Raw genomic sequence first — 19,236 nt, 5'->3', positions numbered from 1 at the left:
ATTTTTCAGATTATTTAACTACATATTTATGAGTTCAAGTTGCTTTCCATCATTTAACAGTGAAATGGTACATTGCACCATTCATTCTGATGGCATACAAATGATGACATTACAATGATTTTGAAATTAGAAACTCAAAGATAAAAAAGTTAAAGCACCCAATAGTAAAAGAAATTTCAAATTGACCTAGACAAAGATTTTATATGGACATATATATACATATATATATACACACACATGTATACATATAGATACATACATATACACATTATATGCATATGTAAATATGTATTACCAAAGACAAGATAGCATAAATATGTGCTATGGTTATATTAATCAAATATTAAGAATGTTTAAATTGAAAGGGAAAAATAGCAAGAATGCAAAGAAACCAATATGAATGGAACAAGGCACAAGGTTGACTTCCTCCTAATTGTCCAAATTACTACTTCCTCTAGAGAAGAAAGGATAAGGAAGATGTAATACATATACCACCCACTCCTGACATGCAAATATAAATACCATTACAATATAACTTGAAATTTCCTACATATATGGGGGGGAGGAATATGCTCCATATCTGAACTCAGGAAAATCACATACTGAAACAATACTGCAAGACCTGTAGAAGAAAGTATCCTAGAATAGGAGTCAAGATACTTGTTTCAAATCTAAATGATAACTAAGTAATGGTCTTAATTATGTGACCTTAGACCAATAACTTTACCTCTCTAATGTGAGGGAGAAGGGAGAAAGAAGGGGGGAGAGGAAGGAAGAGAGAAGGTGAGGAGAAGGAGAGGGAAGAAATTGAGGAGTAGGAGAAGAAAGAAGCCACTACACTAGATGTTCTTTCTCCAGGATTCACAGTCTATGATTCTATATATACATATCACTTTTTCTTTTAGATTTTGGCAAGGCAAGGTAATTATTAAGTGTCTGAGACCGGATTTGAACCAAGTACTCCTGACTCCAGGGCCGGTGCCTTATCCACTGCACCACCTAGCTGCCCCTATACATATCACCTTTATGACAGACAAATTGTTATAGTGAATAGAGTTATTTGACCACATTAAATTCTTAAAAAGAAAATTTCATGGAAAATTTATGGTAGTATTAAGAGCTGTTAAGCAAAGACAGGCAATAAGAAGTAATACAGTTCACAATGGGTAAAAATCAATGGGATGAGCACAAATCAGGACTGAAGAATAACCTATATTTGCAGAAAAGTTAGTATGTTCAGAAAATCTGCTCCATCTTTCCTCTCAACTGTCTCTGCTACTCAACTTTATACCTTGTATCATAATCACTTTTATCATTTGTATACATGTTTTTATCTTCCCTATTATTCTTACTAGAACTCTGTTCATTCTACTCTTCCTTATTCTGCAATCCCAGTCCATTATTGCAGTTATTTTTTTTACTTTTGAGTCATTCCTAATCTTGACCCCATAAATAACCAGTACATCTTCCTTACAGTCAGTCTTTTACCTATAATTTCATGCTACTGAGCCCTGATGGAGGAAGTCCTCATTAATGAAGAATAATCCTGTTATTACTTCCTAATTTTTGTCTTTATTACATCAGCCTCCCTCTCATTAGTCTTCACCTCTTCTTTTACTGTTTTTGTTCTGAGCTTCCATTGTTCTCTCCCAAACAACTCTATTCCCCTCCTCTAATCTCAGAAAAAGAGTTAGCCATTTTCTTTGTTCAAGCCAAACCTCAGATCAAACCTGACTTCTCTCTGTCTGTCTTGGTTTCTTCTCTCTGTCTCTCTCCCTCTCTTTCACTCAAAATTATAAAAAAGCTGGATTGTCTACATTATCTGTAATCTCACCTCCCAAGCACCTCTCAATCACTTCTCGAGCCATCAAAACATAGCCTGGTCAACTGATTGAAGCTATTCTCTCCAAGATTACAAAAAACATTTTTAATTACTAAATCCATAGCCTTCCTACTACTTCCTTCCAGAAGACCCCTTACTTTTCTGCTAAGTTGAACAACTCCTCTTTTATAAATACTCCTGAGTCTTCTTTTCTTGGATCATCATCAATCTCCCATATACTAACTATAAGTGTCCCCCAAGGGTCTACACTTGCTCGCTATTATTTTATAAATTTTCTATCAATCATTATGGCTTCTTAAGTTCCCAAATGTTGATTATCATCTCTATGGAGCTGATTCCCAGATCTAAATGTACAGACATTAAGTCTCTTGAATTTCAATTCTGTATAGCCAAAATCTTCACCTAGAGGTCCCATGAATATTTCAAAAGCACTATATATATATCAAATTCACTTAAACTCATTTAAAAGGGAATCTATTATAATGTTCCCTAAACATTTATTCTAAAATGTTTCTCTTAGGAGTGTCACTAGGTTGGGTGGCTAGGTGGCGCAGTGGATAAAGCACCGGCCCTGGAGACAGAAGTACTTGGGTTCAAATCCGGTCTCAGACACTTAATAATTACCTAGCTGTGTGGCCTTGGGCAAGCCACTTAACCCCATTTGCCTTGCAAAAACCTAAAAAAAAATTGTGTCACTAGGACAATCCTAAAAGACTTGTGATGGAAAATGCCATCCTCATTCAGAATGTAGACCAAAGCTTACTATGTTCACTTTTTTAGAACTTCGTTTATGTTTTTCTCTCTTTCTCATATTTTTATCCCCTTTAATTCTAATTCTTCTTTCACAACATGATCAAAATAGAAATATATTAAACACAATTGTACATGAACAACCTATATCAGGTTCAGGAGGGGGAAGGAAGGGAGGGAGAAGGTAGGAAAATGTGGAACTCAAAAGCTTATAAAAAAATGAATGCAGAAAACTACTTAAGCATGTAATTAGAAAAAATAAAATAAAAAATATTTTACAAAAAGAGTGCCACTATGCTAACAATTACTTGGGTTTGTTACTTGAGACTCATAAAAGTACTCTGCACACAGGGACTATTTCTTGTCTTGCCTTTTACATCTAGCAGAGAGCCTTATGGATTAAGTAGGTGGTTAATACTGTAATTAAATAGTTCTTCCCCCTCCCCCCACCTTGCACTATGTCTTCTTGTCTTCTATGTCTATGTCAATTCTATCTTATAATATTTTGTGAAAGATCAAGTACTTGGCCTTGGAGCCAGGAGGACAAGAGTTAGAATCCGGGTTCAGACACTTAACACTTATTAGCTGTGTGACATTGGACAAGTCACTTAACCCTGATTGCCTAACCTCCAGGCCATATCCATCACACCTGGTCACTGTACCCAGTTGGTTCCAGAGGAGAAAGTGAAGCTGCTGACTTAACACAGTAACCCCTCAAATGCAATTCACTTGCTTGTCATGGCATCACCTCCTGAAGTCATGGTCTTTTTCAAGAACTAAGGACAAACAACATCTCACAATATTGCTCACCCCACTTCCCTCTCTCTTTCTCTCACATCACTGCTCAAACTGGATAATGAAATAAACTTCTAATTTCTCTCCTTGATTCTAGTCTTTCTTCTTTTGAATCAATACTCCAAATCAAAACAAAACAACTGTTCAAAAACACAGATCTGATTATGGCACTTCCTAATTAAAAAATCTTAAATGATTGCCCTAATTAAAAAATCTTCAATGACCCACTATTGCCTCTAGCATGAATACTTGGTATTTATGGTGTGGCATCATTTTGTATGCCCATACTTCATAGTGAAAGTTCCTAAACAGGAAAAAACACAAATGTATAACAGAGTGGAATATAACACCATGGGGGCAAGAATAATTTTTGGTTTGGATTGTTGTTTTTGAATTCCCAAGATGCAGTGGAGTTCCTTTCACATAGATGATGCTCAGTAAGTGTCTATTGAATCTTAATAAATTTTTATTGAGTGTTACCACCAGGATGCAAATAAAAACAAAGATAAATATAAAGGGTTTGAGCAAGGAAACAAAGCAAGATTTGGCAATCTCAATATTACAAATTTCATAGTTTGCCCTGATTATAAAGGGCTATTATAGAGCTAAATTACTTTGAGATCAAAACACAGCCCAAAATATCATAACTGCTTCCTATTTTCACCAATATTTTAAATTATTTTAACAATTAAGATACTTGTATGGTCTTAGGAATAAATAGTCAAAGAAGTCTTGAGTTTTACAATTCTTGCTTTTTCTTGCATTTAAGTGAGATTCTATTTTAACACATTTTCCTTACCTAGTTAAACAGGTTAGTTGCTTGTAAAGTATTTATGTGCTACCAAAATTTATTCTAACAGTTTTGTTTTATAAATGTGTTTATATGCCTTGCAATAAAAACATAAATATCCATCCTTATAGATTCAATGTTTTGTCTCATAGTGAAATAAAATATTAGTTATAATGCAATCACCATTTATAGTGCTTTTTTCTTTCCTTTTCAAAATCCTGACATAATTTAAAAAAAAAACAACAATATTTTGGCACACAGGCAAATGAGAGAGCTATTTATAAGGCAGTTTGTAACTGAACAATATGTAAAGGTTCAAAAGTTCATTTGAGGATCAGTTTTATTGAACTTCTTGAGTCACTGAAGTCACCAAGGCTTTCTTGAGGATTTTAATACTCTCTACTTTGGGAAGACTACACAACACTCTCTTACATTTTAAACAGAACATTCTCATTACTGCTAGACTGAGAGAAGCTATATGCATGAAAATAAATGTATATGCACATATTTTAGAAAATAGTGTTTTTCCATGTTTAAAAACTTGTTTTTGTCTTTACTTTATTAAAGAGAATAATTAAAAATAGTTAAAATGTATAATTTTTCCTAAGGCTACAAAAATAGAGAGTCAGAAAAAAGTATGAAAGAAATCTTTGCAAATAATTTAATTTCATTACTCTAAATTAATATTTAATTTTGATATATTAAGATGATATATGATACACAATATATATTAAGATGATAAATATATAATCTCTAACTCAAAAACAAATCTAAATATTTCAGCATTTAACAACAGATAAAACAATATTAGTCATTAAGTTAGTCCTGGTTTGTGCATTAACCATTTGGAGAAAATATCTACTCTTATTTAAATGGCATATTATTATCACCTGTTGAGTTTTTTCCTCTATATATGAACGAATACATAAAAAGCCATATACATATATATGGCTAAACTATACTATAACTAAACTAAACTATGCATAAATATATATAAATATATATATATATATATATATATGTATATGTAGTTCTTTTTAGTTCTAACAAGTACTAGGCAGTTTTCCATTGTTTATAAGCAGAATGGTATAATAGAAAGAAGATTAGGTTTGGGGCAGAAAACCTTGATTAAAGTTTTGGCTCCATATGAATAATATAAATCATGGCAAATTATTTAACCTCTTTTGGATTTAATTTCCTCATCTGTCAGAAGGGGGATTATGAGGAATGCTGTGTGGAAAACATTTTGTAAATGTTTAATGCACTATATAAATGTGAGTTGTTATTGTTACTTTCATAACACACAGGGATAAACAACATCTCAAAATAAACATATGGCATGGAATAAAATTAAAATTCTTTGCATAAATGATTGGGGGCCAAAGTACTAAGAAATTAGTTTGTAACCATATTTTTCAAATCCCTCATTTTCACAATAACATTTTTAAATATAGTAATTCCCATATTCCCATTAAAAGATGAAAAATCACATTCATGGAAGTTTGACATTATGGGAAAAGCCAACCATCTGGTATTCAGCTGGAGAATTTACTTATAGTCTTCTTTGTTTTATTTTCCTAGTGATATTTTCTTTCCAACAATATTTTCTAGGCAAGATATCTTCTTACCAATAAAATGATATTAAATAGTGAAATTCTACATTAGATTGCCCAAATGAGATTAAGGATGAGTGAGAAATTCCTACAATAAAAAAAATTATATTCTTGTGATTTGTTTTCTAATCACTTTTAAAGACATTCTAATTAAAATGAGAATGTTAAGATAAACTATATCTAATTTGCCTGTTTTATAACTTTGTAGTTATATCTATATAATAATGTTATAGTAAAAACTCTTAAAATTATATTTATACACTAACTCCTTAAAAACAGTAATTTCCAATCATAACCTTTCACCTGTAAAAAATCACATTTTAATCTTCTTTTAGAAACACATTATCTCCTTTCACTTTTTCTGATGAAAATTCATTAACTAAGAAAACAAAATTTTGAATCAACTAAAGGTTTCATTTGGTAATGAATATGACTATCTCCATACAAAGGAGAAATATTTCTCTGAACAAGCTAAAACAATAAATGGTATTTGAACTGCTGGTGGAAAGGTAGAGGTCCTGGTAATCATTATTTCGTCTTGTTTGTTCAGGCCTTTCCAACAAAACAAACAACCTTTTTGTGATTGGATTGACATGGTGTTAACAATGCATTTAATGCCCAAATCAGTATGAATACAGGTAAAGCTCTCACTAATACCAGTACCAGGATGTTAAAGCCACCTATTTTCTAAGCAACTCTAAACAGAAGAAGAAAAAAAAAAAAACAAAAGCCCTGTTGTCAGATCTCCCCTCCTTCTGCAAACAAGCTAACACTCACCAAGCCACGTCATATCACATCCTCATATGTGATCCATATGGCCAACTATCAAATACTTATCTACTATACCTGCTGTCTTCTCAGCAATTTTAGCTTCTGTTGCTCTCTCCAGGAGTTCCAGCTCAAGCTTTAATGTCTTCAGTTCTTTACCTTCTTGAGCCAGTTTTTCTTGAAGCTGAAAACATGTTGAAATGAAAATTTTTATTTGATTGGCTTCCAGGACATAAATAATCAATTAAAAAAAACTTTATATTTTCTATCAAATGCATAGTTTAATCATGCATGGTGTCTCTAAATATGATTGTAAGAAATATAATAAGGATTTTATCATATTCCACATTCATCAAAAGTTTTTTATTCATTATATAGAAAGTCAACAAAAATCTTTGAAATTTTTGTCAAGGCAAAAAATAACATTAAAACAAATAAGTACCACCAAGAATCAAGTTGACTAAAGAACCAAAAAGAATCAGGAACATAGTAAGTACTTAGTAAATGATATATTTAAATGAACTGAAAATATCTCAGGAGTTAATCTAAGTCATTTTTTCTGTTTTTATAAGACTTTCCACTAACAATGGTATTGAACATACTTTAAAAAAATGAGAAAGTGATTCTTTTACAACTTTACTTATTAGTTCATTACAATATCTCATAACTCTTAAAGTTAGAAAGTTAATCCTAAAGTCTAATCTAAACCTTTTCTACTGCTATTCAAGGATCTTCTTGTCCTATACCAAGTTGAAATACTAACACAATGCCTGCTATATAGCAGACATACGATAAATATTTGTAGATTGACTGAAAGAATGAGCTGCTTTTCTCTCTCTTGCTCGTATAAAATTGCTCCATCTATTCAAGACTCTTATTGAATTCTCCCTTAATATTTATTTTCTTTTCTTATTTTCTAGATTTTCATCAATTCTTTTGTTGTCTTATAACAGGGTTACTAAGGTTTTTTGTGGCATGAATACTGAAGCCATGGATGCCCTTTTGAATAATGCTTTTAAATGCATAAAATTAAACATAAGATTACAAATGAAAAAAAATTAAGTTAGAATAAAGCTCTCAAAATATAATGAAAAACCTTTCATATAGTTCATGGACTACCTGAAATCTCAGGTTATGAAACCTATTCCTTAAAGAAAGTCTCAAATTTCCCCACAATGTATTTTAATTATAAAGAAATAAAAAGAATAGAGTATTCTAAAACATACAAGAGTCATTTAAAGCATGCTGAGAGCCAGTATGAGATAATGGATAAAGACCTACCATCAGAGTCATCAAAACTGAAATTCCACTGCTGACACGTAATGACCATGTGACCCTGTATAAGTCACTTGGCTTCTTACTGACCCTACACAATTTTCTAAGGCTCTAAGTTTCAGACTAATCACATGCCTGTATTGGTAGAAATGATTCCTTGATATGATTTCTCTCTCATCACATTCAACATGGAAACAATATCAAGAATAAAAGGTTGCCTTCTGTGGGGGGGTGGGGGGGAGGGAATCAAGACTGGGGGGGGGAATTGTAAAACTCAAAAAAATAATTTTTTTTTAAAAAGAAAGGATTCCTTTCTAATAACTTTCTCAAATTTTATTTATTTATTCTTATTTTTGCACAAATGATTTTTTATACATTCTTGTTTATAAGAATATAATATTCTTGTTTAAAAGTAAACATAATACTCCCACCCCCCCAAAAAAATATTTGGACTTGCATGAGCGACAAAGTAAAGAGAAAAAAAATTAAAATTAAAAATAATAATAATAATAGGTGCATCCAGGTAGCACAGTGGATGGAGCATCGGCCCTGGAGCCAGGAGCACACGAGCCAAAATCCAGCCCCAGACAACTGAGTGACCTCAGGCAAGAAAACCAGCCCCATTTGCCCTGCAAACCGCCCCCCAAATAATAATAATAATAATAATAATAATAATAATAATAATAATAATAATGATAATAAATGTGCTTCAGTCTGTGTTCCAAAACCTCCAGCTCTGTCATGGGTGGATCACATTCTTTATGATAAGTTCATCACAAAAGATACTTCCATATTTTTCCACCACTGCCATTGCTGATCGCAACTCCCTCCATTCGTACTTCCCCACTACCATATACTATATTTTCTTTCTCCTTTCACTCTGTAGACCCTCTTCTTAAATGTGCTGTAGGGTAGCTGAGTAGTGCAGCAGACAGATTCCCCAGCCCTGGGGCCAAGAGGCCCCGAGCCCACATACCCCGCCTTAAGCCCAGCATCCACCCAGCCCTATGGTTCCGGACAGGCCAACCGATCCCAGCCCCTTGCAAGAAGTAAAAAAGAAAATGTGTTATATCTGACCACTCAGCCCCCATAGTCCATCCTCTCCTCCTTCACTCACATCCCCCCCTTCCCCTATCCCCCTTCTCTCCTTCTTACTCTAGATGTCTATACCCCATTGAGTATATATGCTGTTCCCTCTCCTAGCCACCTCTGATGAGACTGAAGCTTCCCTCATTCCCCCTTCCCTTCCCCTTTCCATATCACTGCAATAGCTCATTGCAATAAAAAAAATCTTATATGAAATATCTTAGCCTATTCCACTGTTCCTTTTTCTTTCTCCCATTACATTTCCCTTTTAGCCATTGACTCCATTTTTACACTATATCATATCTTCAAATTCAGCTCTCTCCTGTGCTTCATCTATAAAAGCTCATTCTACTTGCTCTATTAAATGAGAAATTTCATGAGTATTCAGTCATTTTTCTACGCAGGAATACATTTAGTTCATCATCATTAAGTCCCTCATATTTTCCCCTTCTCCTCCACCCACTATGCTCCACCTGAGTCCTGTATTTGAAGATCAAACTTTCTGTTAAGCTCTGGCCATTCCAACAGGAACATTTGAAATTCCCCTGGTTCAAAGAAAGTCCATCTTTTCCCCTGGAAGAAGATGTTCAGTTTTGCTGGGTAGTTGATTCTGGGTTGCATTCCAAGCTCTTTTGCCTTCCAGAATATTATATTCCAAGCCCTACGAGCTTTTAATGTAGTTGCTGCTAAGTCCTGTGTGATCCTGATTGCAGGCTCCATGATATTTGAATTGTGTCCTTCTGGCTGCTTATAATATTTTCTCTTTGACTTGGGAGTTCTAGAACTTGGCTATAATATCCCGGAGGGTTGAGTTTTTTGGATCTCTTTCTCGGGGAGATTGGTGAATTCTCTCAATTTCTATTTTGCCCTCTGCTTCTACAATATCAGGACAATTTTTCCTGTAGTAATTCTTTGAAAATGATGTCAAGGCTCTTTTCCTGATCATGACTTTAATGTATTCCAATAATTGTTAAATTATCTTTCCTGAATCTGTTTTCCAGATCAGTTGTTCTTTTCAATGAAATGTTTCACATTTCTTCTAATTTTTCATTCTTTTGGTTTTGAAGTATTGTATCTTGATTTCTTGTAAAATCAGCAGCCTCCCTCAGTTCCATTCTACATCTGAAGGATTTGTTTTGCTCAGAGAGCTTTCTTATATATTTTTTTTCCATCTGACCAATTCTACTTTTTAAAGCATTCTTCTCCTCAATAACTTTTGGAAGTGTTTTATCCATTTGGTCTAAGCTGGTTTTTAACATGCTATTTTCTTCAGCATCTTTTTGGATCTCCTTGACTAAGCTGCTGACTCCTTTTTCATGTTTTTCCTGTATCTCTCTCATTTCTTTTCCCAATTTTTCTTCTATTTCCCTCACTTAATTTTCAAAGTCTTTTTTGAGCTCTGTCATAGCCTAAGCCCAATTTCTGTTTTTCTTGGAATCTTTAGATGCAGGAGCTTGGACTTCCTCATCTTCAGATTGAGTATTTTGATCCTTCTTAGGATCATAGACAAAGTATTTCTCAATAGTGTTCCTCTTTTTTCTCTGCTTACTCATTTCTCCAGCCTGTGCCTGGTTTTGGGGTGCTTCCTGAGCTTTAAAGTATTATTAGGATACCCCCCCCACAAGGATCTCTGTGTGTGAGGCTCTATCTTCCCTCCTGGTCTGTGAATGACCACAAACACACCCCTATGCCATGGGGGCTGAGGTGGGGGGGGGGGTACTGCTGTTCTATGGGTAGCCTAGCCTGTGATCAGGATCTGAATGTGGTCTGAGTCCCAGAGTCCTGTTCCAGGGACAGACAACAGAGTTTGGCAGTCTCTCCCCACTCTCCTACCTAGGCTAAGTACTCATGCCTGGGGGCTCTTGCCTGCTTCTGGTTCCTGGATCTGGGCTGCCGTGGCCACCCTGCTCGTTGAGTGCCCTGAGGGCTGGGCTTCACATGCTCGCTCTGGCAGAGGTCCCCCCTGCTGATACCCCAAGTTGTTCCAGGTGCTCCCCAGGGTGTAAGTCAGGAAACTGCCCCTGCTGGCAGCTCCCAGTGACTTGGGGCTGCCTCCAGAAGGCTGAAGTTCCTTCACTGTAGTGGGCCACCCCTCTAACCCCGAGGAGTGGAAAATTTCTGCTATTTTTCAGCTTACATTGGGCTGGAGAATTGCCTCACTGGATCCCGCTGTGGATTCTGTCTCTCGAAAATTCAGTTAGAGTCCTTATTTCATAAGTTTGAAAATATCAGAAGCGAGCACCTAAGAGAGGATCTTCTCCTGTCGCCATCTTGGCTCTGCCCCTAATGACTCTTTATATCAATGAAATCACAGGTACATTAAAAAAATGATGATAAATATTAGGAAAAAATACAAATTGAAACTGTTGCTTTCCATAATATTTTATAAATGAGTCTATGCAAAGTAAAATAGCTGCACATATACTATTACCCTGATAAAGATATGAATGATACAACAAAGTAAAACTGATAAAGTATGATAAATAGAAATATTCGAATATAGAGAATTGTAGAAGTAGTAATAAAATAGAGAAGGCCATTATGATCAATGGTCACAAAGAAGGCAGGGAAATAACATTTTTTCCTTAATTCAGGAATAATGAAATTGCCTAAGGAAAAACAAAGGGGAAAAAAAAACTTGTCAAATCTCAATACATTAAACTCAATTACAAATATTAGAGAGGTAAAATACAGGGCATAAACTAGAAAAGAAAAAGAAAAAAATCATAAAAATTTGTAAACTGATTTTTGTACATCTCACATTGGACAGTTCTGAAAGAAATCACAGGAATATATCAATGACATTTTTTTTGAAAATTCTTCTTTGGGGAAGCTAGGTGGCACAGTGGATAGAGCACCAGCCCTGGAGTCAGGAGTACCTGAGTTCAAATCCAACCTCAGACACTTAATAATAATTACCTAGCTGTGTGGCCTGGGGCAAGCCACTTAACCCCCTTTGCCTTGCAAAAACCTAAAAAAAAAAATTCTATTTTAGTTACCTGTTCAGAGACATCAATGGCTTGAAAGACATGAAAGATATTATCAAAAACAAAATCCCCCTGAGTCAATCCTTGAATTTAAACCTATGCTTAAAGGCCAAAAGGTAAAACTATAGATCCATTGTTAAAGTATTAAAAGTAACTTAACAATTAAAAGCATTTTATACAGTTATTAGATCCACTATAATATACCTTTTTATTGCTTGTCCTGAGAATGTTCAATTCTTTTAAGAGGAGTGATATAGTTTTGTCTTTATCCACATTTTCTGTAATTTTGCAAGGTGTCATTAAATCACAGAGAAGATCACTGCTTCTATGTTCTATGATACTGCAATAAAGAAAACAAAAATGTCAAAAGATGTATCATTATCATCATATAGGATATAACAGAAATGTTTTAACTTTTCTGATGAGGAAAGTATCTGATGAAAAAATGATAAGGATATGAAGTTTTCTATTTATTGTGAACTAAATATAAATTTGACTTTATCCAGGAGATTCAAATTTTTGTTGTTGCTGTTGTATCAGGCACTGGTAAACAATAAAAATCTAATTACAATGATTTTAAGAAATGAAATTTAAAATGCATAATACTTGAAAGCAAAGGATTAAAACATATCTATCCTTAAATAGCCACTAAGTTAGAAAATGAAGGGAACATCTAATAAGCAGTTACAACACAGGAAAATATTTATGAGTATATTCACTGATTCCAGACCAATCCTTTTATAATTCAAACTATTAGGCTTGCCTGTAAGATTAAACCAAGGATGGTACAGAGGCTGGGCTGTTGTCACAAAAACTGCAATAGCATAGGAATTTATCTAAGCTCCCATTATATCACATCCCTTGGTGACAAATTCCCAAAAATTTTCTGGAGGGTCTTTCAAAATAATCTCAAAATTGCCCTAGAAAAGGCAGGATCTTAAAATGAATAAAATAAATATCAATATAAACAATTATTTTTAAATGGTTGGGGAATGATTTCCTGAGAATTCATAAAAAAAAATTCTTGAATAAGATAATTGAGAAGGCCAGGAATCATTCCAGGAACATCAGCTTCATTAGTCAGATTATGTCCAACACTGAGAAATCTCTTTCATAGGTTTGGACTATATGAATAAAAATAACTAAAAATTTGGAGGCTTCTTATGTGCAATCTAAGCCAAGACTCAAGAGATAGCACCAAAAATTTAGTGTTTTCATTCCTACCAGTAAAAATTCCTCCTTTCTAGAGCCCTCCATGAGAATACTACTAAATTTTGACCCTCTTTGGAGACATCTAATGAAGACCTACAATTTTCTATAGAGTTAGGATGAAAGCACCTTTTCACCTTCATCCAGGAGCCTAAATTCACTACTAAATAGGTCAAAAAATCCCTTTTCCTTCAAATAAACTACTCAAAACAACATCAAACACTTTGTCCTTCAAAGCATTCTGAAAAAAAGGAATCTATCAATTAAGGCAAAATCAATGGTACTGAAAATTAAGGGGTACCTTGAACTACTTGCCCAGATTAAACAGATGGGGGGGGAAGCGATATAACCCTTTCTGTGAATATTCATTTAATTCATATTGAGTTGTTCTAAAAATTGGAGATGTTTCATATATAATTTGGGGATCAGTTAGGTGGTGCAGTGGAATGAATACTGACCTTGGAGTCAGGAGAATGGGAGTTCAAATTCAGCCTCAGACACTTGAGACTTAATAACTTGTATAACCCTGGACAAATCACTTAACTGTGATCCAGGGCTATTTCAAGTCTTCCTGATTCATATCTGGACACTGGGTCCAGATGGCTCTGGAGGAGAAAGTGAGGCTGATGACCTAGCACAGTATCCCCTCACTCAAATACAATTCATGTGTTTGTCATGGCATCACTTCCCCTGATGTTATGGTCTTCTTCAAGAATGAAAGACAAAAAAATATATCAATGTTTGCAAAGGATTTTAAGTAAATTGCCTCATTTGATTCTCATAACCCTAAAAAGGTAAGTATCTACAAAATATCTTTTCTTTCAAATTAAGGAAATAACGATCAAAGAGTATAAATACATTGCGCAATCACACTGCTAGAAAGCATCTGAAGCATTTAAGTATTCTTGACACCAAGGATTTGCAACCCATTATGCCTCATTACCATTCAACAGCATGGAACATAAATGTTAGAATACCATGCTAGAGATCCCAAACTCAATTTTACATCTATATATATATATATATATAATATACATATATATGTAAATGCAATAGTAGAAATATGAACCAAATTGAACAATCTCTCCAATTTTGCCTTCTGCTCTTAAATGTAAAGTATTTGATACTCACTTGAATTTTTCAATAGCAGAGTAGGTAGTATCATCCTCTGGGTAGGAGTCAATGACCTGAAAGCATCCCAGATTATCCATTGAAAGTTTGGTTTCCTCGAACATGGTCAGTTTTTCCACTTCTTTACGTTCATGTTGCATGCATCCAGCAGAATTGGTAACAAGCTGGTCAACTGATTGTGAATTTATCTTTTTCAATAGAGTCTCCTCTTGTTCATTGCAACTTTGAACTATTTCTGTACATAAAACAATACTTGTTAGAAATAAAATTTGATTTTATTACTGAAAAAAATGAATACATCTGAAATTTAGAGAAATTATATTTTAGTTTTGCATATAATGATTGCTTATGATGATATTGTTATTAAGCAAGCAAGCTCATCCTATAATGGTAGCAGCTAATATTCAACTCCAAGAATAAATGGTTAGGGAGAGTATTTTTAGAACATTTCTTCTTTCCCATTTTTTTCCTTCTGTTGGTCAGACAAATAGAATAAAAATGATACAAACTCATTCTTTTTATTCACACACATAAGGACTAGTAAGTGCTGGATTATATGTCAGGAAGTGTGAACTTCATTCCTTACTTTATGTTAGCAAAGCTGCATCACTTTTTCTTTTTCTTTACGTCATTTTTTTTTTTTTTGCTGAGTTCGCTAGTAGATACTACCTATATTAGAAGCATTTTCTAAGGATCTAATATTAAACTCTTGGAGGAAAGCTCAATATAAATATAAAATTCAAAAAGCAAACACTTCCATCAGCAAATCAAATAAACATGTCTAAGTGCTAACTATAGAGATAGCTTATATAATATAATACAAATGATTCTTGGCTTTCAAATGGGAAGTAAAACTTTCCTAATTCCTGTGGTAGCTGAGTTATAGAATAAAAGGAGGTTGAAGAGAACTTATAAAGAGGATTCCAATCTTCTATACAAAGAATAGTATTTCTCACTGGGGAATCTCCCAATAAGAAGAGACTATAATAAATATTTTAACACCATAAATTTTATATATTCAATATTATTTCAACATTTTAAGGCACCATACAGAACTACAGATGACACAAATATTGACATCCTCAAGGAACTTATTAGAAATGTTGCAGAGGAGATAAAAATATCAAAATAATAATATAAATTATGTTTTAAAAACTATAAGAAAAAATTTTCCTCATTAAGGAAACTGTATAAGGGGGATCAAAGAAAGTTCATCTAGATGGAGTAATCCCTTAAAATATATGTTCTTAAAATATATGTTGCAGCTAGAAGTATAAAGTTAAAAGAGATATTTTTAAATTACTTTAGATTTCAGAATAATTCAGTAAAATGGAAATATAATTTCATTATCCTAATAAAATAAAATAAAAAATAAAAAATACATAGACTCTGAATGAACAATATGCACAATTAAAAAAATTATCTTATGCTTTTCCTTTCTATTCCATGGCTTTCTTTTTTCCCCTAAGTCCTAACTCCTCATATATAAAATGACTAATATGCAAACATGTTAAACAGAAATGCACATGCACAACATTCACTAGACAGTTTGCCACTGAGGGGAGTGGGTGGGAAGGGAGGGTGGAATTAAACTGTGTAACTTGTAAATATGCAAGTGGATGAATATTGGAAAATTTTCATAACATGTAATTGGGTAAAGTAAAATATCAATTTAAAAAAATGTGTCCTATCCCAAGGAATCTGAGGAGTATCCAGAATCCAATGTAGAGAAAAAAGAGGAAATACCATTTAAGAAATTAGATAAACTGGATTGAACATGGGTAGATGCAGAATATAAGGACATGTATGGATCTGGGCCTGATTCTGTGAAACAAAATAGATGATACTACATTCTTTGTGATTTATTATTTCTCCTTAGAAAAGGGCCCTTTGGGGAAGCTTAGGTGGCTTAGTGGATAGAGCACCAGCCCTGAAGTCAGGAGGACATGAGTTCAAAATTGGCCTCAGGCACTTAATAATTGCTATCTTTATGACCTTGGGCAAGTCATTTAGCATAATAGAGGGATAGATGGCCAATGGAACTAATACATAATTATCAGAAAAAGAAAAACAAAGCTTTTATCCTCCAGGTATTGTACTTTGTATAAAAGCCATCAGAACAGATAAATAATTGGGCAAGAATAAAATAATGGGTGATTAGATTTCATTATAATGTTTAAATGGAAAAGAATAAAAAAGGTAAGGTGAGCAAAATCCAAAGAACACTTCTCAGAAAAGTGTTAAAAATAAATGTTACTCAAAGTAAGAGTGGAATGACTAAACTCAGGAGAACAACTTACACAATAATATTCCAAAGTTAAATACTTTTCAAAGACTTAAGAGCTCTTAAATATGAATGACCAGTCACAAAACTAGTAGACCAAAGCTGAAGAAAGCTATCTCCCTTCTGACAGAGAAATGGTGAACTCAAAGTACACACTGAAACATATATTGTTGATATGGTAATATGATTTGTTTAAATATTTATTACAAGGGATTAGTTTTTCCTTTCCTTTTTTATTGGGGAAGGGAAAACAGTACAGGAGAAAGAAAAAATAAACTCATAATATCAGAAATACTGTTTAAAAAAGGAAAAACTAAGAGTGTATAGGGTAGGGGCAGCAGTAGAAAAGATTTTGAACTCTATTTTTATCTCTGGGAAAAAGAAGGCTACAGAGGAAAAAAATAATTTAAAGAAAAATAAAACCATCAGAAACAGGATAGAATAGGGAAATAGAATAAAGCAAAGAAAGTCTATGGGAGGGAATTGGGATCAAATTAGTGCAAGTAAAGCTACTTCCAAAGACAGTGCAATAATTAAAAGAGAAAAAAAAGGGGGAAATAATGAAGAAAGGAAATGAACACAAATCTAACAATTATGATCTTAAATACAAAAAGATTAAATTCAAAGATAAAACAAGAGAGATGAGGGGATAAAAGTAAAAACAAAACTTAACAACTTATTAACACAGAGGAAACATTTTAAAAATAAAAAATAAATGAGGAGTGGAAAAAGATGCTAGAACATTTACATTAAGAAATTAAGAGAACAATAAAATTCTTTTGTATTTATTTTTTTCATCCATATGCACTTGCATATTTTTAAGTTACAAAATATCCTTGCACATTCCCTTCCCAACCCCCTCCCCTCAGTGACAAGTGTTCAGGTTAGCATTGTAAGATAGGTAAAACAAACAAAAAAAAATAGATTATACTTAGAAACAACACGGAATTGGGGTGGGGGTTACCATAAAACATAATAGAATAATTACTATGTACCTCTTCTAGAGCTGGAATAAACTACAAGTAGAACAGAAAGAAACAAGAACAGAGGCAGCTAGATGACTTAATGGGTCTGGAATCAGGAAGGCCTGAGTTCATATTCACCTTCAAACATTTACTAGTTGTGTGACACTGGAACAGTCACTTATCTCAGGTTTGCCTTAATCCAGCAGAGAAGGAAAGGGCAAATAACTTCAATATCTTTTCTAAGGAAACACCACAGGAGGAGTCAGTCATGAATGAATGACTGAATAACAAAAATAAAAACAAGAAAACAAAGCTAAATAGACCATAGGAAAAATTAGAGGTAGAAAGGCCAAACCATCTTCTCAATGGGCATATTTAAAGAATATATATTTTCTAAACATTACAAAGTGTATTTACAAATATTTATCATGTGCTAGGGAAATAAAGATATTATTACAATAAAAATACAGAAATATAAATGATCTTTAAACACATGTTATGAAAAAAACATCAATCAATACATAAAACATTAGCAACAGATAGGTCAACCAAATGAATACTAAGTAATAATAATATGTGGGAGCAGAAATGAACAACAGGAGGGTGGGGATAGGCTGAAGCCTGGCAGAGGGCACACCAGCTATCAGTGTTAAGAGATGACTGCAGCAGGGACAGCAGCACTGAGAGCACCCAATATGTAGACTGACACATAGGCTGAATTATTACAAGGGATTGTAATATGAAGATATGCAGACTGAAAACTGTTCAAAAAGAAAATTCTGGGAACCCCATTGATAGTACTAGTTTACGATTAGGCACTATTTAGCTAAACCGCAGTCCATTACCCAGTTCTGAGTCATATTTCTAGGGCAGAGAGTAGGGGTTGAAGTCGAGAGAGGAAGGACCATACCTGGATAAAGATTTCAGTACAGAACAAGAGGACAATAACCAAAAATCTCTCCAGAATCACTTAAAACTTGCAAGCTCCCAAGACTTAGCTAAGAAAATAGCTGGACATTAAAGACAGAACCAGGTCAAATATTATTCTCCACTCACACTAGAAGAGTGAAAGACAAAATCTCATAAAATTCAAAATCAAGAAATAGACTGGAAAAAACGGATAAGAGATACTAATCACACAAAGCTACTGAAGTGATAGTGAAGCTCAAAACATAAAATCAAAACAAGAAAATCAGTTAAAAACATATACAAGCAATGCCTCAAAAGGAAAATTGCAGATTAGATGCAAACTCAAAAAGAATTCCTAGAAGCATTAGAGACAAACAATTTTTTTTAATGAGAGAGGTAGGGAAAAGAAATGAAAATAATGCAAGAAAATTATGAAAAGAGAATTAGCAGGTTGATAAAAATGCTGATGAAAATAACTCTTTAAAAATGATAACTGATAGGATGGCTAGGTGGCGCAGCAGATAGAGCATCAGCCCTGGAGTCAGGAGTACCTGAGTTCAAATCCAGCCTCCAGACACTTAATAATTACCTAGCTTTCTGGCCTTCGGCAAGTCACTTAACTCCATTTACCTTGCAAAAAACTAAAAAAAAAAGATAATTGACCAAACAGTAAAAGAAATACAAAATACAACTGGAGAAAATAACTTCATAAATTTACCATTGTTCAAGTGGAACTAATGATTCCATGAGACAGCAAGAAAGAATAAAATAGTCAAAAGACTGAAAAAATAAGAAGGAAAACAATTGATCAAGAAAATGGATCAAAGGGAA

At 33.7% G+C, this 19,236-nt stretch overlaps 1 protein-coding gene across 13 annotated transcripts in view; it reads right to left on the bottom strand.

Moving 5' to 3' along the window:
- Positions 1-19,236, bottom strand: part of MIPOL1 (mirror-image polydactyly 1) — a 540,848-nt gene that overhangs the window by 346,474 nt on the left and 175,138 nt on the right. For all 13 annotated transcript variants that reach the window (XM_074213408.1, XM_074213404.1, XM_074213409.1 and 10 more), the window contains 3 exons: positions 14,248-14,482; positions 12,112-12,247; positions 6,638-6,743 (listed from right to left, as the gene is read on the bottom strand). In XM_074213408.1, coding sequence (XP_074069509.1) covers positions 6,638-6,743; positions 12,112-12,247; positions 14,248-14,482 — 477 coding nt within the window. The remainder of the gene's footprint in view (positions 1-6,637; positions 6,744-12,111; positions 12,248-14,247; positions 14,483-19,236) is intronic.

The sequence above is a fragment of the Macrotis lagotis genome, chromosome 1 (genome assembly GCF_037893015.1).
Source record: "Macrotis lagotis isolate mMagLag1 chromosome 1, bilby.v1.9.chrom.fasta, whole genome shotgun sequence".
Taxonomy (NCBI): Eukaryota; Metazoa; Chordata; class Mammalia; order Peramelemorphia; family Peramelidae; genus Macrotis; species Macrotis lagotis.
This window is presented reverse-complemented; position numbering and strand designations above follow the sequence as displayed.